A 21407-nucleotide genomic window follows, 5' to 3' on the forward strand; every position below is an offset into this window, starting at 1 on the left:
CGTGAGCTTCCTTTGAATTCTTCAACTGGATCTCCTTCCTGTTTGAAGAAAAAGTAAAAGGTAATTGGCATTCAAATGTTATCTTATCAGTAAACATATCTTAATGTTTTATAACTTAGAATATGGCAACTAAAAGAGTAATAAATGTGAGGCAAACATTTACATCTTCAGCGGAAAATTTTGCATTGAATATAGCTTCTACAGAAGTGTGTAACATGTCAAAAACACACGGCGACAACTTATCGCCAATATATCACAAATAGGTTCAAAATAAGTCAACTTTTATTTGCATATGGAAAGATGTACGGGAAAATTGGCAGAAGTTATTGCTACACTATTCTTCAGCTTTAGTATGAAGGCTGGTACCAATGTTAAAAGGGAGGGGATATGAACAAGATTTCACTCCGAACCTCCTGCAGGAAAACTTTCTCACATGGATATTTACTAACATTCACTTTCCGCATGACATGCATGGCCCTATGGTAAGGTTTAAGAATACTACCACCGTAGTTCTAGTGTGTTGTAAAAGGCGACTAAAAGGACAGCTGCCGCCTTGCAATTTTACTTTTTAGTAAAAGGCTAGGCCCACCGCCAGTAACTGTGGAAACTGCTGCCTTGCAGTTTTACTTTTTAGTAAAAGGCTAGGCCCACCGCCAGTAACTATGGAAACTGCTGCCTTGCAGTTTTACTTTTTAGTAAAAGGCTAGGCCCACCGCCAGTAACTGTGGGAACTGCTGCCTTGCACTTTTACTTTTTAGTAAAAGGCTAGGCCCACCGCCAGTAATTGTGGAAACTGCTGCCTTGCAGTCTTACTTTTTAGTAAAAGGCTAGGCCCACTGCCAATAACTGTGGTTGATGACAGCAAGGGCATTCGGTCGTAAAACCCCCTTTGTCAAACATTAAACCATGCCTGATGATGCCTTTGAAAGAAGGCAGTGGAGAAGGCTCATCAGGCAACCGACCCCCTAATGTAGGGATAACGGTGGGAAAGAAGAAGACTTTCTTTATGACATGCGCCTGGATCTAGGCTATTTTGAGCTTGCTCTTTTGCTGCCGAAAAATGTCTCCACTTTCCAGATATAATGCCTGTTTTTCCCTCAAACTGTGAAAACAGAATCTTTTTTTTCTTTAAGTCTATTTCCTCCGGTTCTTCACCCATGACAAAGTCAGCCCAACAACAGTCACTGACGCCTTTTTTCTTCTACGACATGCGAGTCCCTTTTGTCATTTTTATTTTCATTTTTCGTTCCTTCGGATTCATGTGCTTTACCATTTTATTTAACCATTACAGTATAGGTCTCTTTGTAATGATACTCCGGACATTTCTATATGTATGTCGTTGATTCACGGATAAGTCTCAAGAAATAGATATCATCATCATTGTTATCGTCACTTCTATCGCCGTGTGAAGCAAAAGCTTCTTTGAAATTTCCCATTTTATCTTTCAAAAATGTCCACTCGTCTCCGGCATCCTGTCGCATAGTTATGTCCCAAGGAAATCTAGGCCTTATCACTAAAAGAAAAAAAGAAATATATATTTATGTGTGTGTGCATGTATTTGTGTGTACGTGTGTTCGTTTGTATGTGTATGCATGCTTAAATTGTGTTCCTGCTGTGACAATTTAAGACGTACATTCTATCGCCTTTCTTAATACATTTCACCATGCACCGTACCAGTAAAACTTGAAAAGAGAGAAAAGATGAGAAGTTGATTAAAAGCAGCCATTAAGAGAGAGACCCTCTACGCTTGATGGGAATGGGGACGAGAATCGAATTACCTTTTCTTCGAGAAAATTCGGAGGACCTCCGACGAGTTCCCCCGAGATCTCGAGGGCGTGGTGAGGGTCCTCTGCCGTCACTTCCGCCGGAGTCCTCAGAGGAATCTGCCGATCGGAGATAGAGCAAAAGGATGTCACGCCAGTGAAAGGTTCCTCAGAGTTCGGGATTAAGATCGGTGTGCGTCTTCGTCTGCGGGTGGTGTGTGTGTGTTTGTCTGTGTGTGCGTGTTTGTCTGTCCGTCATTTTATTTTTTATCTTTCTGTGTGTACACATCGATATGCATATTAAAACCAGTCGTAGATAAATGAATACATGATCACAGGTTTCCGCATAAACAACTGACTTCAGGCTCAAGCAAGACTATTGCCATTGAAGAAATTCCTCCTCCTCCCCCCCGGCCCCCCCACCAGAATTAAGGTGAATTCCCAGAGTAAAAATTAATCTTCCAAAGCTTGATGCTTCTTGCGCATACACAAAAAGCCTCACCAGCAGCACTTTGCTTTTATTTGAGATCATTTCCCCATCTGTCTTCACAACACTCCAGAATTTTTACACCATTTCCGTTATTCAATGTTTAACATTCCATCTGCATGACTAAATTCCCTATGAATACTCAAATGTCAGGACATTTAATCCTTTTATTTTTCATGTACTTTGTGGATGGTTCGTTTCAGTAATTTCCAACGTATATTTTTTTTTTTTTTCATGATCATTCAACATCTCTGTTTCTTAGTTCTTTTTGCCCTCATTTTCTTTATGCAGTATATTCCAGTAGATCCCATATTTAATTTTGATTTTACTTTAAAAACGACACTCAAATGCCATAAAACTGCCTGATGGAAATCAGTCAGCTTTTTCTAACTTCAGTTTTTTTTTCTTCCCTACGTAACCTTTGACACAACTTTATGGTCCTTCTTTCTAATTGCGTTAAACCCCGTACTCCAATACCAAGCACAACATTTACTTTAAAATTTCTTTTATCATGCTGTCATTCATTCTTGTATTCCACTACTCATATTGAAATTTCAAATCCTTTCAACATCCCCTACAAGTATTCTGTATAAACATTAAGTTTCAGCTTTACTCCCTTCCATTTATTCCATAGCTAACAATATCATCGTATCCCTAATTCTCTTTATCAAGTTTGCCGACGTCATTGTTAGCCATCAATGGAGGCATGGTACATTTTACTTCGCCATTCTCCTTTCCCACTGCCCTGACAGGAGTTTGGTTTTTCGTAAAAGTGCCAGGCCTTTAAAACAAATGTACAGCTCACATCATAATTCTCACTTGTGCCATCGTGTCATCTGCGGTAAATGGTTTCCATAAATCCTTGTGTAGTTCTCATCTTTTTCTTTACTTTCGGACCTTATTGCAACCTGTTCCCTACAAAATCCACAGCGTTCGTCCTCAGCTGCAGATGGATCTTTCTGTTAATCATGAAGGTTTCCTTACCGCATTTGTCATTAACCCTCAGTATTTTATTTAATTGGGTTTATAGTTTATTTCTAACAGCTACCTAATTTGTTCTCAAAACGTATAATCTATTAAAATTGTCTGCCTCGAATAATTGGGAGTAAGCTGCACAGTGTCATTTGTCATGTTATACTGGATCTTGCGTGCCGTCATCAAGTATTAAATTTGTCACAATTTGATTGTTACATCCAGTTAATTACAACTTGAATTCAGAGACAAAATCATTTTTTTTTTCAATAGATGGCCGTTGTCACCACGAACATTCGATATAACACAAGAAGCATATTTGCGATAAATTAGAAAGTATCTACGTCCACGTCTATTGTTCAGCTTCCTTACCCCTTCATTGAGGTGCACGTCGGGATGGTCCGTAGTTTCAGCGGGTTCCTCCTGCAGGGTAGGCAGCAGGTGGCGGTGAGGAAGAAAGGGCATGAAGTGGACGCCTGCCTCGGCCAAGGTTCTCTCGATGTCCTCCTCAGTCACCTTCAGTAATAAAAAGAAACTACTGCGTTAGTGCGATGGAAATAGATAATGAGTGGAATGAATAATTAGCTATAGAAAATAAAAACGACTGGGAAAAGAAAGTGACATTAATACACTGCTTATTGTATGTAATAAGTAAGAGTAAGGTAATGTATATTGAATTAAATATATATATATATATATATATATATATATATATATATATATATATGTATGTGTGTATACATACATGTATGTATGTATATACACACATCATATACATATACATATATATATATATATATATATATATATATATATATATATATATATATATACACATTCATATACAGAGAGAGAGAGAGAGAGAGAGAAGAGAGAGAGAGAGGGACGAGAGAGAGAGAGAGAGAGAGAGAGAGAGAGGTATGCACTAGGAATTGGTTGAGATAAAGGCCAGGTTTAATTGAATTAAGATATAGATGCGATAGATGAATCAATTAATGAAGAATAATGCGTTCAGGTTGACAGGAATAATGTATAATAGAATAAGCTTACAGTCTGATAACAGGCGAGATAGATAAAGAAATGAGTTATTGGAAGTTTACAATTACATCAACAGTTAGTTAATAACACGCAATTAGTTCTGCAAACAGAGATCAGCAAGTAGGTAATTGATTGGTAAAAATACACAGAAATGGTGAATTTGAAGATTGAAAGAAATTATTATTAAAGTCTATATATAAGTTAAGACAAGGGACTAGATAATGAAAGTAGTATACTACGAGTATGATTGGAATAGAGAATCACAGAACATTGATAAAGACATTAATAATAACCTTATGGAGGCATGTAATTAGTGAGGTACATAATCAAGTAAAATATGCGCAAAAGTTCCTTCGGGGCAATCGGGTTTTCTGTACAGTGGATAATGCAACTGTAACCTTAAATAAAATAAGAAACTACTAAGGTTAGAGCGCTGTAATTTGGTATGTTTGATGATTGAAGAGTGAATGACCAACATACCAATTTGCAGCTCTCTAGCCTTAGTTGTTTTTAAGATCTGAGGGCGGACAGAAAAAGTAAGAACGGGCAGACAAATCCATCTCAATAGTTTTCTTTTACGGAAAACTTAAAGTCTAGTGGTAATGGGACGAAAATAATTTGATTTTGCTGCTCGGTTTCGACTGTCTCTCTTCCTCTCTAACAGTCGATGGTCTTCGTTCTCTTGCATAAAATACATATATCATCAGTATATAGAATAATTAGATTATCCAACATACTATGTGGTATTTCCGATTCCCAAAGCATCAGAACTACTATCAGTGGCAAAAGGACCTTCAGCATCGAAGCATCTTTCCCGACACCAAATGATTCTGAGAAGAGAAATAGTATTTCCTTCTACCGACGGAGAGATTCAATAGGTGTGAAAAAGTTGAATACGAAGTGGCAGAGAGACCTTTCAATCATCACCGTCCCCATTATGGAACTCAATACGGCTCATTCAACTCCACAAGTGAGTCAGTGAGACTCAATGAATAATATATCATATCCTCCGGTTACTCCGCAGTTCCTACGAATGTCAAGAAGAAGAAAAGAGCGCTTCTTGGGAGGATGGGGGCTGCTGCTTTGGCGGGGTTTGTTATTATGGAAGCGTTCGTTACGTTTATTTTTCACTGCTGTCGCTTTGCTCATGCGAAAAAATGTTCTGGTTATTTCGAGTGTGATTCGTCCATGGTGCTGTACAAAAGAATTTTACCATGGTGGTTTTCGGAAACAGTATTTAGTTCAAAGATACAGCTGCGACATAACTGCCCATTCGTACTAAAATGATCATCAACGAAATTCGGTATCTCCATTCATTCAAGATCTTTGACTACTACACTGAACTGTGAAATTGTGTGTATGAGATTCAGGACTATCATTAGTCCATAATCACAGTTTGATCTCACCTCATTTAGGTCTCTGGCCTCATTATGACCCATTTCCTCTGTTCAAGCTGTTATTTGACGAAATTGCTAAGATACGTTGCAAGTTTCAATGAGTCTTTGTCGTGTACATGGCAAAGGCGTTAATCTTACATTCAACCCTTCTCTTCCATCCAACTTTGAGACGACAAGAGAGCATAAATTCTCCATATCAACGCTGACGTATTATTCTATTTTTAGGCCTATGTATGAATTCATAAGCACCTGCGTGCATGTTTGCATCACCTTGTGGTGAAGGTATTGAATTATGCAGCGTCCAAATTTCATCCTTTACTCCACAATTCTGTTGAGCCGAGCACTTGGCTCAGGTGATAGAACATTCAGGAGGAGAGAAGGCGTTGATTATTTAAGAGACTTCAGCCTGGAAACCTGTTTTCCTACAGAAAGTTAGGTGATGAAGGCTCCCTAGAGGCCCAAGAAGTTAGAGTTAGTTAGAAGTTTGACTAACACTCTGGCTCGCGGAAAACAGGTATACATTTTAAGGCAAAGAATGGCTCGCACCGAAATGGCCGTGAGAATATTGGAGATCAGTCAGAATGAAGCATATTGTTTTATTGTCGAGTTACGCACTGGAAAATTAAAATGAAATGGATCTCATTTTGTTCTCAGGTTAAAAAAACTAAAAAAACCTTTAGCAAAAGAAAATAGATTTTCCCTCACTTTTTAACGACCTAATTTTCAAGCGAGAAAGAATAATTGAAGGCACAAAGAGATCACACATTAGACAAAGCCTTTAAATTGTCCTTTGAAGACAGAAAAGCTTTACAAAATCGCTCAGCTTTCTTTACACTGTTCATCGCTCTATAAAAATGTCATTAGCGATGAGTTAGTCAAATATCTTCTTTTAAATGAGAAACGATATCTATTCTGAGGCCTCGTCAAATAAAAGGGGATGAAATTCCCCTTTGCTTCTTTCATGTCAGCTCCTGCGGGAAAGATGAAAGGCTCACGTGCTCCAAGAGTCTTTCAAATCTGTTTGCGTAGCTGACAATATGACTGGATTGGGATACGGTTCGGTCATATGTCGACCGATGACTTGTAGTGTTTTTTATCTTCCCCTCCGCATTATTCAGATAATTTTATCTGTTTAGGTGAGGGTGACGTCATTGTCTACGCAAATCTAACCCAGGAAAGAAAATTTATTGTCTTCAGTAGGCTATGATCTGGAAGTTGGGACTGGGAAGTGGAACTCTTGAATCACATTTGCTAGTGCCGTAGATAGTTACCGTCCCAACACCCACCAGGCCACCCAGTGGTTAATAGGTTTCAACGTCCGTTGGAGACAAGGAAAAGGGATGATGTTATCCATCTATCTATCTATCTATCTGTCTATCTATCTATCTATCTATCTATCTATCTATCTACCTATCTATCTATCTATCTATATATATATATATATATATATATATATATATATATATATAATATTATTATATATATATTATGGTAAAGTTATCAAAGTATTATGCTACTCATATTCTTTCATGTTTTGTAAGCAAAGAAGACCTAACTACGAGATATTTGACACCTGAAATTACATCGTGTTTAGTTGGTCCTCTACTTTTCAATTATGTTACACCATGCAGTTAGTTTTTCAGATTGTTTTTTTTTTTTTTTCAGAGTATTTTCGAAATGTTTGTAAACTCGGTAGCATTTCTGCGAATGATCCGAATTTACGGAATCTTTAATCGCAATATTACTGCAAGTTATCTGAACTGTTTAAATGTATTGCTTTTTTAAACATGTGTTGGTTTGATACTTATGCAATTACCATTTGAACATTCATCAGGGGATGTATTTCTCACGGACTTATTAATAAAATTACACCTTTAATATACGTGAAAAATGGACAGTATGTGCCTCACTACTATACTTGAACTATGCAAGTGGAATTTTAAAGAAAGCTTGAAAATGATATTCAGCGTGAAAATTACTTATATGGTAAATCTCTACATCATGAATATAGGGTCTCTGAGGTCCATGTCTGCTGCCTCCTACCAATAATATTGCTAACGTAAATTCAACAAACCAAAATAGCTGAAATAGAAATTAATGTTTACTAAGGGAATTAGATCCAACTTTTACAGTGTCGCTGCCAGTTACCCAAGTTGAAAGCAAAATTAACACAGTCGAGTGAATCTCATTTTCCTCAATCTCATAATGTTCAACTCTCGTAAATGACATTGCATTACATGGCTTAATCTCCGAAGAAGAGGTTGATGAAACGTTTTATTGGCATGTAAACGAGATTGGTGAAATATGCGTAAAATAGCTATTTGCTTTAATGTTGAATAAACATCAAATATTCAATTTTTTATGTAAAAAGTTTCCTCTTACTCTGAATATACTTAAGTAAAATTGGAATTAATTGAAGATATATCATAGTATTATGAATAACATTGATGATGATGTTTCAAAGCAACAAGATCGTCTCATACCATGTTATCATGTTAACAAATAAAAGATTACTCAGACATCCTGGTAATTAGATCAAACAAAAACCGTTGTCGTATCTCATGAAAAAGGCTGAGCTTGGGCAACATTAATGGTGGGATTCACTCACAGCGTTGACTTTTCGGACTGTCTACGCTTACAAACTTCAAGGTCTTGAGCAATACTCGGAAACTCTGCATGTTTTCACTTCGCCATCAATGAAAAAAAAATAAACAATAGAAGTATTATATCTAATACAGCTTATAAAAGATTTGAATATATTCATTTAAGAAATATGTACAAGTTTAGTGTTTTAGAACCCGGTAGTATATAGCCCTTCCCAGTATCAACCATTAGACAAATAATTTTTACCAAATTATTTGTGACTTTATATATATATATATATATATATATTATATATATATATATATATATATATATATATATATATATATATATAAAGTCACAAATAATTTGGTACAAATTATTTGTGTCTAATGGTTGATACTGGGAAGGGCTATATACTACCGGGTTCTAAAACACTAAACTTGTACATATTTCTTAAATGAATATATTCAAATCTTTTATAAGCTGTATTAGATATAATACTTCTATTGTTTATTTTTTTTTCATTGATGGCGAAGTGAAAACATGCAGAGTTTCCGAGTATTGCTCAAGACCTTGAAGTTTGTAAGCGTAGACAGTCCCGAAAAGTCATATATAGTATATATATATATATATATTATATATATAATATTATATATATATTTAATATTATTATAATATATTAATATATATTATATTATATACATATATATATTATATATATACATATATATATATATATATATATATATATTATATATATATGTGTGTGTGTGTGTGTGTGTGTGTGTGTGTAATCTTGCTTTTCCCGGTTTGTGAAAATTTTGGAATATACGAAGACAATATTGCTCAAAAATTCTTAAATACAGTTCGTCTGTAACGGTTATTAACGGTTACTTTGTGTCATTTTTTTCTCTGATTGCCAAAGAAATTTATTTCATTCACTATGAAAGTTATAACCTCCAATTTCCTTTTATTTGACCATTCAGATTTGGCGACCAAAAAATGAATTTTGATGGGTCTATTTTGCATCCTAATATTTCAAACCCTTGTTTTACTAGGCTTCCTATGTCTAGTAACTAATCTTCATAAAAGATAGAGGAAAAAAAAAAAGAATAGATTTCGAGACCAGATCCAAAGGTTCTGTAATGAATAAAAGGCTTCTTTCGACCCAGACTCGTCAGTATTCCATTCATTTGCAGCCGGATTCGATGGCGATTCGCAAGAATCCAGTTTTTTTTTTTTTTTTTTTTTTTTTTTTTTTTTTTTTTTTTTTTTTTTTTTTTTTTTTTTTTTTTTTTTTTTTTTTTTTTTTTTTTTTTTTTTTTTTTTTTTTTTTTTTTTTTTTTTTTATTCTTCAAACTCACCTGACACCATGAGTCGATCATTTCGACCGGTTCCTCTGGTTCCTCCACCTCAATATATTCCCGGTCTTCTTCGGCCAGCCATCGGTCTAGGGCAGCTTCGAGTTCCTCCTCGTCCTCATCAAGGTCTCGTACCTAATAAGAATTTTTGCAAGGATATAGAATCAGCATATCTCCTTGAAAAGCTAAAAAACTAACCGTACATAGAGATAGACGGAGGGATTAGGACAATAGTCAAAGAACAAGCTTTGAATATAATATACTACGTCTATGGATTTAAAAATTGCAGCAAAAGATACAGCAATTTTCTGTGACTCACAGTAATAGATTTAAAATATCTCAACAACGTAAAAAGCGACCAGGTTTATGTTGATATATACATTATGCGTGTGATACAGTTGTCCGTTTATGAAGTTTTCTTAAATTATAAGATTGAACCATAGAACGAGATATTGTGTGACAACAAGAACCAGTGAACGTAATATTGTTTGACTGCATCAGTTTTAAAGAAGAAACTATTTATAATATGCTTTAATTGCAAAGTCGGATAAACTTGACATCGTAACTTGTTAAAATCTCGTTCTTAATCTTGTTGTAAAAGTTCCGTACTAGTTATCACGAAATTTTCTTAAACTTTGAAATATTTCATAAGTTTCACTATACCCAAGTCCTCATCGTAAACGAAATCAAATTTTAGATTCGTATTTGTGATTGGTTTACAAGACAGGAAACCGCGGACATACCTCTCGCAGGAAGAACTTGGCCGCTCGCCCATCGATCACCACCTCCTCGACCAAACTCTCAGAAGTACCCTCCGAGGACGACGCCTGAGAGATGTCTTCCTCGATGTTGTCGCCTTCGCCTGTCGTCGTGTCCTCTGAGGACGATCTGCCGTCCGTCTTCTTCTCGTCTTCCTCCGTTTCTGGAGGACAACATCCTTTGATCAGTATTTACATATCACCTTTTCTCCGGTTAGAGGGACTTGAATGACAGAAATTGTCACCTAAGTCTAGTCTCTCTCTCTCTCTCTCTCTCTCTCTCTCTCTCTCTCTCTCTCTCTCTCTCTCTCTCTATCTGGCAGAATTTCATTCATTTTGTTGCCGAAGAAAAGTTGAGTCGAGAAAAGCACTGAACTTTCATCGCAATTCTTCGTTTAATATTTTCTCGTGAGAAATTCATGCAGCGAAGTATAAAGTTGCCTTTTCGGAAGAGACAGGAGTTTGGTCACTGAATCGCGGAGAAATTTGACAGAGTATGGAAATACTTTTGACTAGTTTCAACAGGAACCTTTTTGCAGTTCCTGGCGCCCAAGTCCTACAAATATACCTGGAGTGGGAAAAGTATTACATCTTCAAAATACAGAGAAATTTTTTAGACGTTTGTTGAGATTTCCAGGTCCCTTGTGGGTGAGTTTGATCTTTTTAAGACTTCCACTAACTAATATTTACAGGTATTTTTCCCGGACTTCTAAGTACTTGTGGTTATATTCACTTTCAGCTGATAATTTCTATAAGTAAATCATATCACAACCAAATATGGCTGTTTTAGTAGTGTTGCCTTAGTTATTTTCTATGCTATTAAGTTCAAGTAATAATTGTGATAAGAACCCATCAAATTTGGAATCCAAAATAACAAAATTCAGTTTTTTATCAAATTTATGACTGTCCAGTATAGGATAGTAGTATAGTATAGATTGTTTATTCAACCCACATTTTGACATCAGTTTTTAATTCTATTGATAACTACCTGTTCATCCAAAATGATATAGTTCTTAATTTTTTCTATGGCTGCTATGCTTCGAAATTAAAATCTGTTATTTTTGGGTCCACATTTGAGGGTTCTGATCATTTTTCATTCTTGAACTTAGTAGCATAAAAAATTATTACGGAAACGCCTTACAGAAACAGTCATTTTTATTAAGAGAATATAACAAGATAAAAATTTTCCACAAGGTACCAGAAAATTCTCAACAAACTTCAAAAAATTTTTGTGGTATTTTTAGGAAGCGATATTTTTCTCGTTCCTTGTACTGATTAAAGTCGTGCCATTGACGAGCCACTTTTAAGCTCTTACTACTCGCTCGAGAATACTACTTCAAGTGTAATTTTCTCAACATTAATCTTAACTTTTCTATTTTCTGCAGGCTTCTGGCCAGAATTTGGGTGAACTCTAATTTACGTCTCCTGGTGTTTTTTTTAAGCCACTTGTCTTATTATAAGATCCAAGGTCTTAGTGCCTATCCCCCACCGCTTTTCCTAAGCTAGTCACAAACGCCATTAGTGATTCCTTGAAATTGAATAAATATTTGCCCTCTTTACTAGGTTTCGAACCCCGGTCTTGATATTAGAAAGTTAGTGGGTGTCCATTAGGCTATCCGAAAGGAAACGGTATTAGTAGCCTAGTATATGTTATGAGTATTATTATTCAACAAATGCTGGGAAAGATTCAAATCACTGAATTTGAGAACAGAGTCAATTCCGCTATCTTCTCCGCAACCTTGGAGTAGTACTAAAACCTAGCATAATAAAATTGGCATATTTACCTTCAGAGACTAGAGTGGGAGAAACATTCTCTTGATTGCGATATATTCCCCGTAGTCCCAAAAGAAATGTACTCCTATTTTTCAGTAACTGTCATAAATCTGTTACTCAAGACACGGTTAAATGAACGAAAATGAAGCCCGAAGCTCCGAATTCCGGGAAGAAAAGCTTCCTCAGCAAACGCCACAAATCTCTCTCAGTATATTTAACGAAATAGATTTTTTTTCTCTGATTTATGAGACAGGGAAAAGGAGGAAATTTATTGCACATTTTAGAGCATTTTTGAGTGGTCTCTTTCTCCCTTTTCTCTGTTAAAATAACTTTGCAGTAAGAAAATAGATGGACTTGATGTTTCTTGAAGTGTGCTATAAGGAATACAAGATTTAATATTGCATTTGTATTTGCAAATAATTGATAATCAAAGTAACAATAGCGTATTTAGGTTTCAAGTATGTTTTTCTGACGAATTAAACAGTAAAATTTAAAAAAGCATTTATCTGAAGAGGAAAAATAAATAGGGAAAAGAATCAACTGGCAATGAAACACAGACACACCTAAAATACTTCCAGGGATTACATTGTTGAAATCGCTGTTTTCACTTTGTTCTATTAGAGGGAACCGGTAGAAGAAAATACTTTTAAAGGGCGTATTAGTTGTGAATTAGTCATATGAAGTTTTTTTTTTTTTTAATTGTAATCTATTACTAGTGCCGAGATTCAGCTTAAAAGCAACTAATTTTCCAAAATGCCTTCTCGCCAGATCCTAGATCTATTAATTTTCGACTAGTGATATGGGATATGTCTTTTATTTTTGTTTTAAAAATTTTAATCTGGTGCTAGTACTAAAATCATAACTAAAACAACAGAAAAGCGGCAGAATTTCAAAGTATTTTCACGCGAGGACTTATATTTTCGTCCATGAAAAGTTGTCATTCTCGCAAGAGAAATAGAAGAAGAACATCTCTAATCGGTGTATACTTCTTCCCACAGTAGACGAAAAGAAGCATTTCGTCCACAATAGACTCCCGGATGGCAGGAAGAAAAAAAGGATCGAATGAGGACTTGGAGCGTCATCCAGATGAAATCCCGGCTTGATAACTCTTTTGTGATGGTCGCGGATCCTATGTGATCGGCACCGATTGCCTCGGATTCGTTCTTTTTGGGATACAATCGTTTATTAGGCATCGGTTGGTGATGGAATTGTGAGTGTTCCTTATAGACTCGAGATGCCTGTTCGTTAGTTTGGCTGAAGATTTTCGGAATGTGTTTGTATGAAGATTTTCTCTCTCTCTCTCTCTCTCTCTCTCTCTCTCTCTCTCTCTCTCTCTCTCTCTTTGCTTAGTACTAAATTTTCTGTACGCTTATTGACAAACACGTGAATGGGTTCATTTAAAAGAACATTCGTAAATAATGATTTATTTATTAAAAATTTATTACAAAAAGTATTCTTTATAGTTTCGTAAGTCATGTAAATCTTACGTTTTTGGACTATAAAACTCGGAAGTGTGCCTTTAAATGCTGTTTTCTTGCCTTTTAAATGTAATTTTCTTTCTTTTGTCGAACCAATAGATTAGGACGAAGATAATTTTAAGGGCGTATTGGGAAAGCCATCGGTCACGCCAGGACACTTTTTTTATATAATATATTTTCTACGAAGGGTTGGGATCAGCAATTATATAATTTATTATATGTATGAACGATCATACGCATTCTTATTTGGTTGTTTCACACCAATATCACTGTTTATCACTTCAAATATGGCGTGATCTTCAAAAACTGTTTCGCCACCTGTGTCTGTGGATATGTGTGTGTACTATACATACATACACACACACACACTATATATACATATACATATAATATATATATATATATATATATATATATATATATATACATATATATCATGAGTGAAAATCTCTCTCTCATTATATATGTATACATATGTAAACTAAGAATAATCAAATGAGAGATTTATCCTTTGTATTGTCATTGCATATAAAGATTAATACCCCGAATTTACAAATATTTATACTTAGATGATTTTGTTACAGAAGGCGTGTCCTTTCCTAACCACCAAACTGATAGTAAAAAAAAATTATGCAACAACGTGGAAAATTATTGTTAGTAGGTCCAAAAAAAACCCACCTTATTTACGGAAATATTAATGTATAATTATCTGAAAGACATAGGGCAATGATCGTCGGTAAAGAGAGAAGGAGCAATATTTCTTTTTCTGGACCGAAGCAGTTTATCAAGAGCCTTTAAATCGTGGAGCCACATTTCCTTCGAGGACGCTTGTCAGGCTACCACTTATGCGAGAGTGGTAATTGAATCAATTTTATGCTTGGGGGCATAAAGTTAACTCGGAATAAAATTCAGTTTTATAATGGAGTGTGAGGCAAAAAATAGGCTCTTTTAAACTTAATCTGAATTCTGCCTCATGCAATATATATATATATGTATATATATATATATATAATTATATATATATATATATATATATATATATATATATATATATTATATTACCACGCCCGAAAGTATTTCCGTTCGTTTATTTATATATTTATCTATTTATTTATTTTTTGCCCACACAGTCGTATGTTTGCTGTTTGTTAGTAACTGGATGCTGTTTGCTTGTTATTTGTTTTGCAGTCGTTAAGGAGGATAGTTCTAATCCAATAATTTCTTCCTTTACATGATGACGTGGAGGCGGAGAGACTTTTTTTTTCGGGAAAAAGCCCAAGTTTGCCGTCAGTGATCCTCTGAACGCTAGAGAGGTTAGGATTGCCTCTGAAAGGTACTTGTCTACTGAGAGCAGTGGATTCGCCTTGGATCGCTGCAATGGTGTGTAGCTGTTAGCGCCCTTTATTACACATCAACGCCTGCCTGCTTTTGAGTCTTCAGCACCTTATACCACTGTCACGCCCATTTGATCGTTCTTCCGCTGCTGATGCATGGATGTTTGTCTTCGAGGAGCAGCTGTGATCGAGTTTTTATAAAGTTCTCGATACCAATCTTGGTCCTTATCTGGAGGATTACAACACCTGTCAATCTGCGACGGACACATTACGAACACAGGAGAAGATATCGGCCTTAGACAGCCTCTAAAGGAACTTCAGATTTATCACCTGGTCCCTCATATTTATTACTGCAACTGCAGCGCCGTTGATGATACTTTACGAGGAGTTAAGTATTGGTTTTAGTAACTGTCCTCCATTTTTTAGAACTGCAATTAACAGTACTTCGTTACAACGGAGCATCAAGTTTACGCTGCAGTGACCTGAAACTTACTTTGGTCCAAATATTATTCAATTATTTTTTTTTCTTCTTTTGTAAATAAATATTTACATTTCCATGTTCGTATCATACTCCCTCGTTGTCCTTGGCCATCATTGTTTACAAACTATAACTCGTAGTTAAAGGTACTTCAGGTTGTGCAAAATACTATTGTTTCTTTTATGTAACGGCTTTACGCAAATTATAAAGAACCTGCTTTACGTTAATGTTATTAAGTCGTGACAATATACATATATATACATATATATATTTATATATACATATTTGTATATATGTATATATATATATATGTATATGTATATATAAGTATATATATGTGTATGTATATATATATATATATGTGTGTGTGTGTAATTGTTATTCTTTGGACCCACCGTTACAACAGCCGAGAACTTTATAATAATTTAACGAAAGCGAAAATTCTGATAGCATTTATGTGTATCTCATTTTCTCTTTTCTTTTGAAACGATTTTCATTTTTAGCTTCGCAATAGTTTTGGAAAGTACCTTAGGATTGTATCGTAAATACGGTGTCCCGCGTCATATTTCACGATCTTTATAACTTCCGTAGACGAAGTAAGTTGGACTTCGATTGTGCATTCCCCCGTACCTCCTTATTCGTTTCTTTCCCTTTCTTTGTACCTTTTTGTCTCTAAGACAAAAGTTTGATGGCTTAATAATAAGGTTGATTAGAATTCGAGTGCGGTGGTTCTTTCGCAGGCTACACATTTTCCTTATCAAAGCGTCTGATATCTGATAAGCTTTTCATTCAGTCTGTTTGTTTTTACTTGTAAAAATTACATCATACAACAATCTACAGGTGATGAATTTGAAAAGATCGACAAATTTCACTCCTTCCAAACATTTAATAATTAGAGTGAACATTATGATCTTGTTTATGAAATTAGTCAGACAGTTTTAAACAGGTAAAAAGCTCATATTTCCACTCGGATAAAGAGGAAAGTTTCATGTTAAGATTATATGTAAAAAAGGTATCCTTCCTTTGAGTTTCCACATTCGGTTAAAATAAAGAAAATTGAGGCCTCGTTCAGCATGTTGCGTTTCATATCAAAAAACGATATTGTATATTTCATTTCCTATAGTAAGATAGGGTCTTATTTGAAGGTCTTCCCCTTTTTTCGCAAATGTTCTTAAATTCTTAATGCTTCATTGCATCGTCCACATTTTGTCTCTGTAAGTTCAACATCTTAATTAAGAACTTGTTGCTGAAAGGTAATTATTCTCTATAAATGATGGGTCATAGTCACGGTGGATATAGTGATATTCTCATTGATTATCATTAAGAAGTAACGACAGATTTCTTTAATTTCTAATATTCACGTTTGAAAAATCGACGACACTCGTACAAAGAAATGCGTTACTTGAATTGTTGTATCATTCACGTAAAAGCATTGCTGAAACTGAAACCCGACACGACGGACAGAGATTTAAAAATTCAGGATATCTGCACCAGTCACATTAAATTGTGTCCCCTTAATTTAGCAGATTTTCTATCTTATTTAACCTATCCTCTACAAAACTACCATATTCCTGAATTGTGTTTGTTGAACACGGGGGGGGGCTCCTCAGGATTTAATATTTTTTAATTCATTAAAAAAAGAATGTTTTGATATATCTTCTTTTGACATTAACAATACATAATAGAATACATATTCTGAAATGCATTTTTTAAAAGTTTATATATATATATATATATATATATATATATATATATCATATATAATATATATATATATATATGTGTGTGTGTGTGTGTGTGTGTGTGTGTGTGTGTGTTTTTATTTTTAAGAGACTCCTTTAAATTCATTTTATAAATGACAAAACGGGAGAAAATATGACGCAACCTCGCATAGCTTTGTTTTCCAACGAATATTTTCCAATTATCTTAATACTTAAAAAAAAAAAAAAAAAAAAAAACACACACACACACTCACTCTCGGGTGAAAGTGTTGAAAGATGTTATGCGGACAGAAGGGTCTAAAGAAACGACGAACTAAGGAAAAAGAACAACATTCTAAAACCGCGCAGACCCTGAATAATTCGAGTTCCACTCTCCCGAGCCTTTTCTCAGGAAATAAAGTACAGGCAGCTGTACTCTGAGAGTGACTCTGCTCTTAGTCCAACTACCCTGCATGCAAACCTGGAGCACAACATAATGTGGACTATGAGCACTCGTTAGGATTCTTCTTGGTGTAGTTTCTTCCAGCCCGTATTCCTCCCCGTCCTCTAAGTACAACAACGGCAACAGACTATAAAACTGTGAGTGAAGCTCCCAGGCAAACTCGTACACCGTAAAGAACTGGCCAAAGAACGTTAGGTGCGGTCGCATATTAAGGCATTAAGTGACAGCTGTAGGGTTGTGAGCGCCATCTGTTGTCTGCCCCGTCGCACTTCCAGGAGTCATCTGCTGGAAAACTCTTGTACCGAGCGAGGCTGATGTTACCCAATGATGGACGCAGGCGATGGCCTCAGCTGGCAAGATGTGGGGGACACGTCCCATCCAATGACAGGTTTTTATATGAGCTGTATGACTTACGTGAGGTGGTGTTTGTTGAGAAGGAATCATTGTTAGGCGGTAAATGAGCGGAATGCAAGAAGCTGAAGCGTATGTGATTTTCTTTAGAGTTCCGTTTACTAGATTTTATAAAACCTATCTTTTATCATGTTCATAGTTAAGTGTCTAATCTGAAGTGTTCTTCATCTGTAAAATATATACGCATTGAAGAATTGACCCAGGTCCTGATCTGAGATGAATATTTCTTAGGTATGAACTCAAGTTCACTAAAAAAAAAAGGAAAAGAAAACGATTTACTGAATATATTTTTCCCGATAACTTACTTGAGAAACTATTGTCTTACGATACAATACATTTCTCTGATTTTAATTTTAACTTGACCACACGATAGATAGTTCTACATTAAAAACATCCAGTCGACTCAGGAACGATACCTGATCAGAGAGAAATCTGTTTATCATTTCGATTTGTTTGTCAGTCAATTTCACTGGCATATACATGATATGCAAAGAAACTAGAGTGATTTCACCTCTTAAAGTAATAACTAAAAAGGCTCTTATAGTAAAAAAGAAAAATGTTTGGTTTTGACAGCGTATATAAAGAGGAAATTCTTACCAAATAATATTATAAAGTAAAAATGTTACATCCCTGTAGGGATGTGTTACAACAGTCTTTGAGAAACGAAGCTGATTTACGTGATATAGAAAGCCACGACACGTCAAGGCAAATGCATCGTGAAATATACTACATGTATTCAATAAGACTGCCTGTCATATATCCAATATCTGCATACATCTTTTGAGGAATTTTCTTACTCGAGCTGTTACCTAACGAGATTCGGTTTGAGCTTAACGTGCAAAATTTAAATATAGTAAGCATTTTACATCGATTTCCCAAAAATATAGCGTAACTTGATAACCTGATCTGATCCATCTTGTTATCTAGTGTGCAAGAGAAGCGTCTCCATTTATTAGATAAAGTGTCGGTTATGGAATGTTTAGTTTTATCACGAGGTTGTACTAAAAGTGGGTTTCTATTTATATGTGTGTTACTAAGTCAGTCTAGTGATATCAGTATACAAAAGAACAATCCCGTGGAAGGAATTGCTTACAAAAAAAAAATCTGTGAAAAAGCAGGTCGTCTTCAGAGATGTACGATCTTCCCGCTAACAAACTGCCAAACCCTTCCACAAGTCATAAATCTAATAAATGATCCAATGCCGTTTTTGTTAAACATTAGAGTTCGCACCGACGAACGGCCGTGGACTTAAATTATGGATCGCACCAGTTATCGAATTTCTATTAACATCCTTCCCGGGTCCTGCGCCCCACTCCATCTCCTCCTCCTCCTCCCCTCCCCCCCTCGTCTCAGCCTCCCATCCTCCTCCTCCTCCTCCTCCTCCTCCTCCTCTGAGCCAACCCCCAACCCCTTCTTCGTCCAGTTGTCTCTGGAATCTATAATTGGTAACCAGATTGGATTAATGTCACTGGTTTTCCAGGACTCAGATTTCTGGAAGCCGAACAAGAGAATGGTATTTGGACAGGGTTGCAACGACGAGCGTCAAGGATTCTTTGGTATTTTTACCTTTGACGTTCGAGAGAAAGGGCTGACCTTGTAGTGTGTTCGTTGACTTCAATTAACGTCGTTGCGAGAATCGCTTGAAGGATTCGTACGTAGATGCAGTTGCAACATACCATTAACAACATAGTTGCTTGCAACCTGTTAATGATGTCTGTCGCTTCCTCAGGAGTCAAGTGCTTCTCCTGTGGAGTGGGTACAACGTAGCCAAGTGTAACATGTTTACATGACGTCGTTGTAGGCAAATGAAGACTTTTTAATGACTTTTTTTTACTCTGTCAACTATAATGCTTATATATATATATATATATAGATATATATATATATATATATATATATATAGATATATATAGTATGTATAATGCATTTTTGATATTTCGCCGTAAGTTATTATGGGAACTTTGACGAGGGTGTTCTGAATAATAAGACTACATCTTTTCTCCTGAGCATTTTGTGTCATTTGCACTTTTCTTGCATTATTAGAACAGCCTCCTCATCATGCATAACGACTAAAATGTTGGCTTATGTTACATGTAAACCTGAGGACGCATCACTATTTGATGTGCTTTTTATGAAAGTTGATATTATTGCCCGTTTCTCCTAATATTCTTGCTAACTTTTAAAAGTTGAAACAATTATCGATAAGACTAATTGCGATGGGATTCACAAATGTGAAACGTTTGCAAAGTAAATCGACGACATACATAATAGCATCTCACCTGAAATGAAACAAATTTCAGTCGTACGATAACATAAATCGACAACTCCTAGAAACGACTTTAAAGTGATAAATCAAATATAGCGTTTTAGAAATTGTTTCCTATTTCCTTTAATAAATCAAAGGATTTTGATATAGGTTTCCAAAACCATTTCGAACGACCGTGAATTACTAGCATAACTAATATCAGCCGAGGAATCACTGAAAAGCATAAAATGTCTAAATCTATACAATCTTTTGATTGTTCAGTTAGATATTATTGGTGACTTTAGAGAGAGAGAGAGAGAGAGAGAGAGAGAGAGAGAGAGAGAGCGGAGAGGTTTTTAAACATGTTCTCACAAGCTCAGTTTGTTTTAGTTAGGTCACGTCTGGTCATATATATATATATATAGAATTATTTTTTATTTTTAATTATAATATAATATATTATTAATTATATTATTAATATTATATTAATATATATATTATATTAGATATATATATACACGTATTATACATACATACATGCGCACATGCGGTATATGTCTATTTATTCTCGCACGTGTGCATATACACTAAAAAAAATGCTGCAACAAACGCCTAAACAGGTGCATAATATGCTAACGCACAAATGAAAAATGCGAGGTAGAGTAAACGCTAATTAATTACTCACTCACTAAATTTGCAGCCGTTCCGGGTCTCGTACCGTTGAAATGGACAGGATGGCCCTAAGCCTCAAACCGGGACTGAATTGCATTATCTGATTATATAGGTTTAATTAATTGGGTAATGCGTGTATTAGAGAGAGAGAGAGAGAGAGAGAGAGAGAGAGAGAGAGAGAGAGAGGGGGGAGTTCAACTTGCTGTAGAAAAGTCTGAGATATAAAGTATCTTATTCAGGCACCAGTGTATTAAAGTTTCTTTAGTTAAGAGTGAATATATTCTTAGAATATCTTAGGAATTTTAACGCCACAGTGGGATGAAGATTATCTAATCGGGTAGCTCGGTTTTTTTTTTCTTTTTTTATATTGCTTGCATGGCTCATGTGTTGTATTTTATTTTCATTCTTACGCTCTTTCTCCAGACTTCACCCATAGCTGTGGACCAACAACTAGGAGAGAGAGAGAGAGAGAGAGAGAGAGAGAGAGAGAG

At 35.5% G+C, this 21407-nt stretch overlaps 1 protein-coding gene across 8 annotated transcripts in view; it reads right to left on the reverse strand.

The window, feature by feature from the left end:
• Positions 1 to 21407, reverse strand: part of LOC135216362 (kinesin-like protein KIF26B) — a 618765-nt gene that overhangs the window by 8741 nt on the left and 588617 nt on the right. For 7 of the 8 annotated variants that reach the window (XM_064251608.1, XM_064251610.1, XM_064251606.1 and 4 more), the window contains 5 exons: positions 10348 to 10526; positions 9608 to 9739; positions 3595 to 3738; positions 1779 to 1883; positions 1 to 38 (listed from right to left, as the gene is read on the reverse strand). The exon at positions 1 to 38 is cut by the window's left edge and continues 1351 nt beyond it. In XM_064251608.1, the coding sequence (XP_064107678.1) occupies positions 1 to 38; positions 1779 to 1883; positions 3595 to 3738; positions 9608 to 9739; positions 10348 to 10526 (598 nt within the window). The remainder of the gene's footprint in view (positions 39 to 1778; positions 1884 to 3594; positions 3739 to 9607; positions 9740 to 10347; positions 10527 to 21407) is intronic. The other variant, XM_064251609.1, reaches the window with a different exon arrangement.

The sequence above is a fragment of the Macrobrachium nipponense genome, chromosome 6 (genome assembly GCF_015104395.2).
Source record: "Macrobrachium nipponense isolate FS-2020 chromosome 6, ASM1510439v2, whole genome shotgun sequence".
In the NCBI taxonomy this organism is placed as follows: domain Eukaryota; kingdom Metazoa; phylum Arthropoda; class Malacostraca; order Decapoda; family Palaemonidae; genus Macrobrachium; species Macrobrachium nipponense.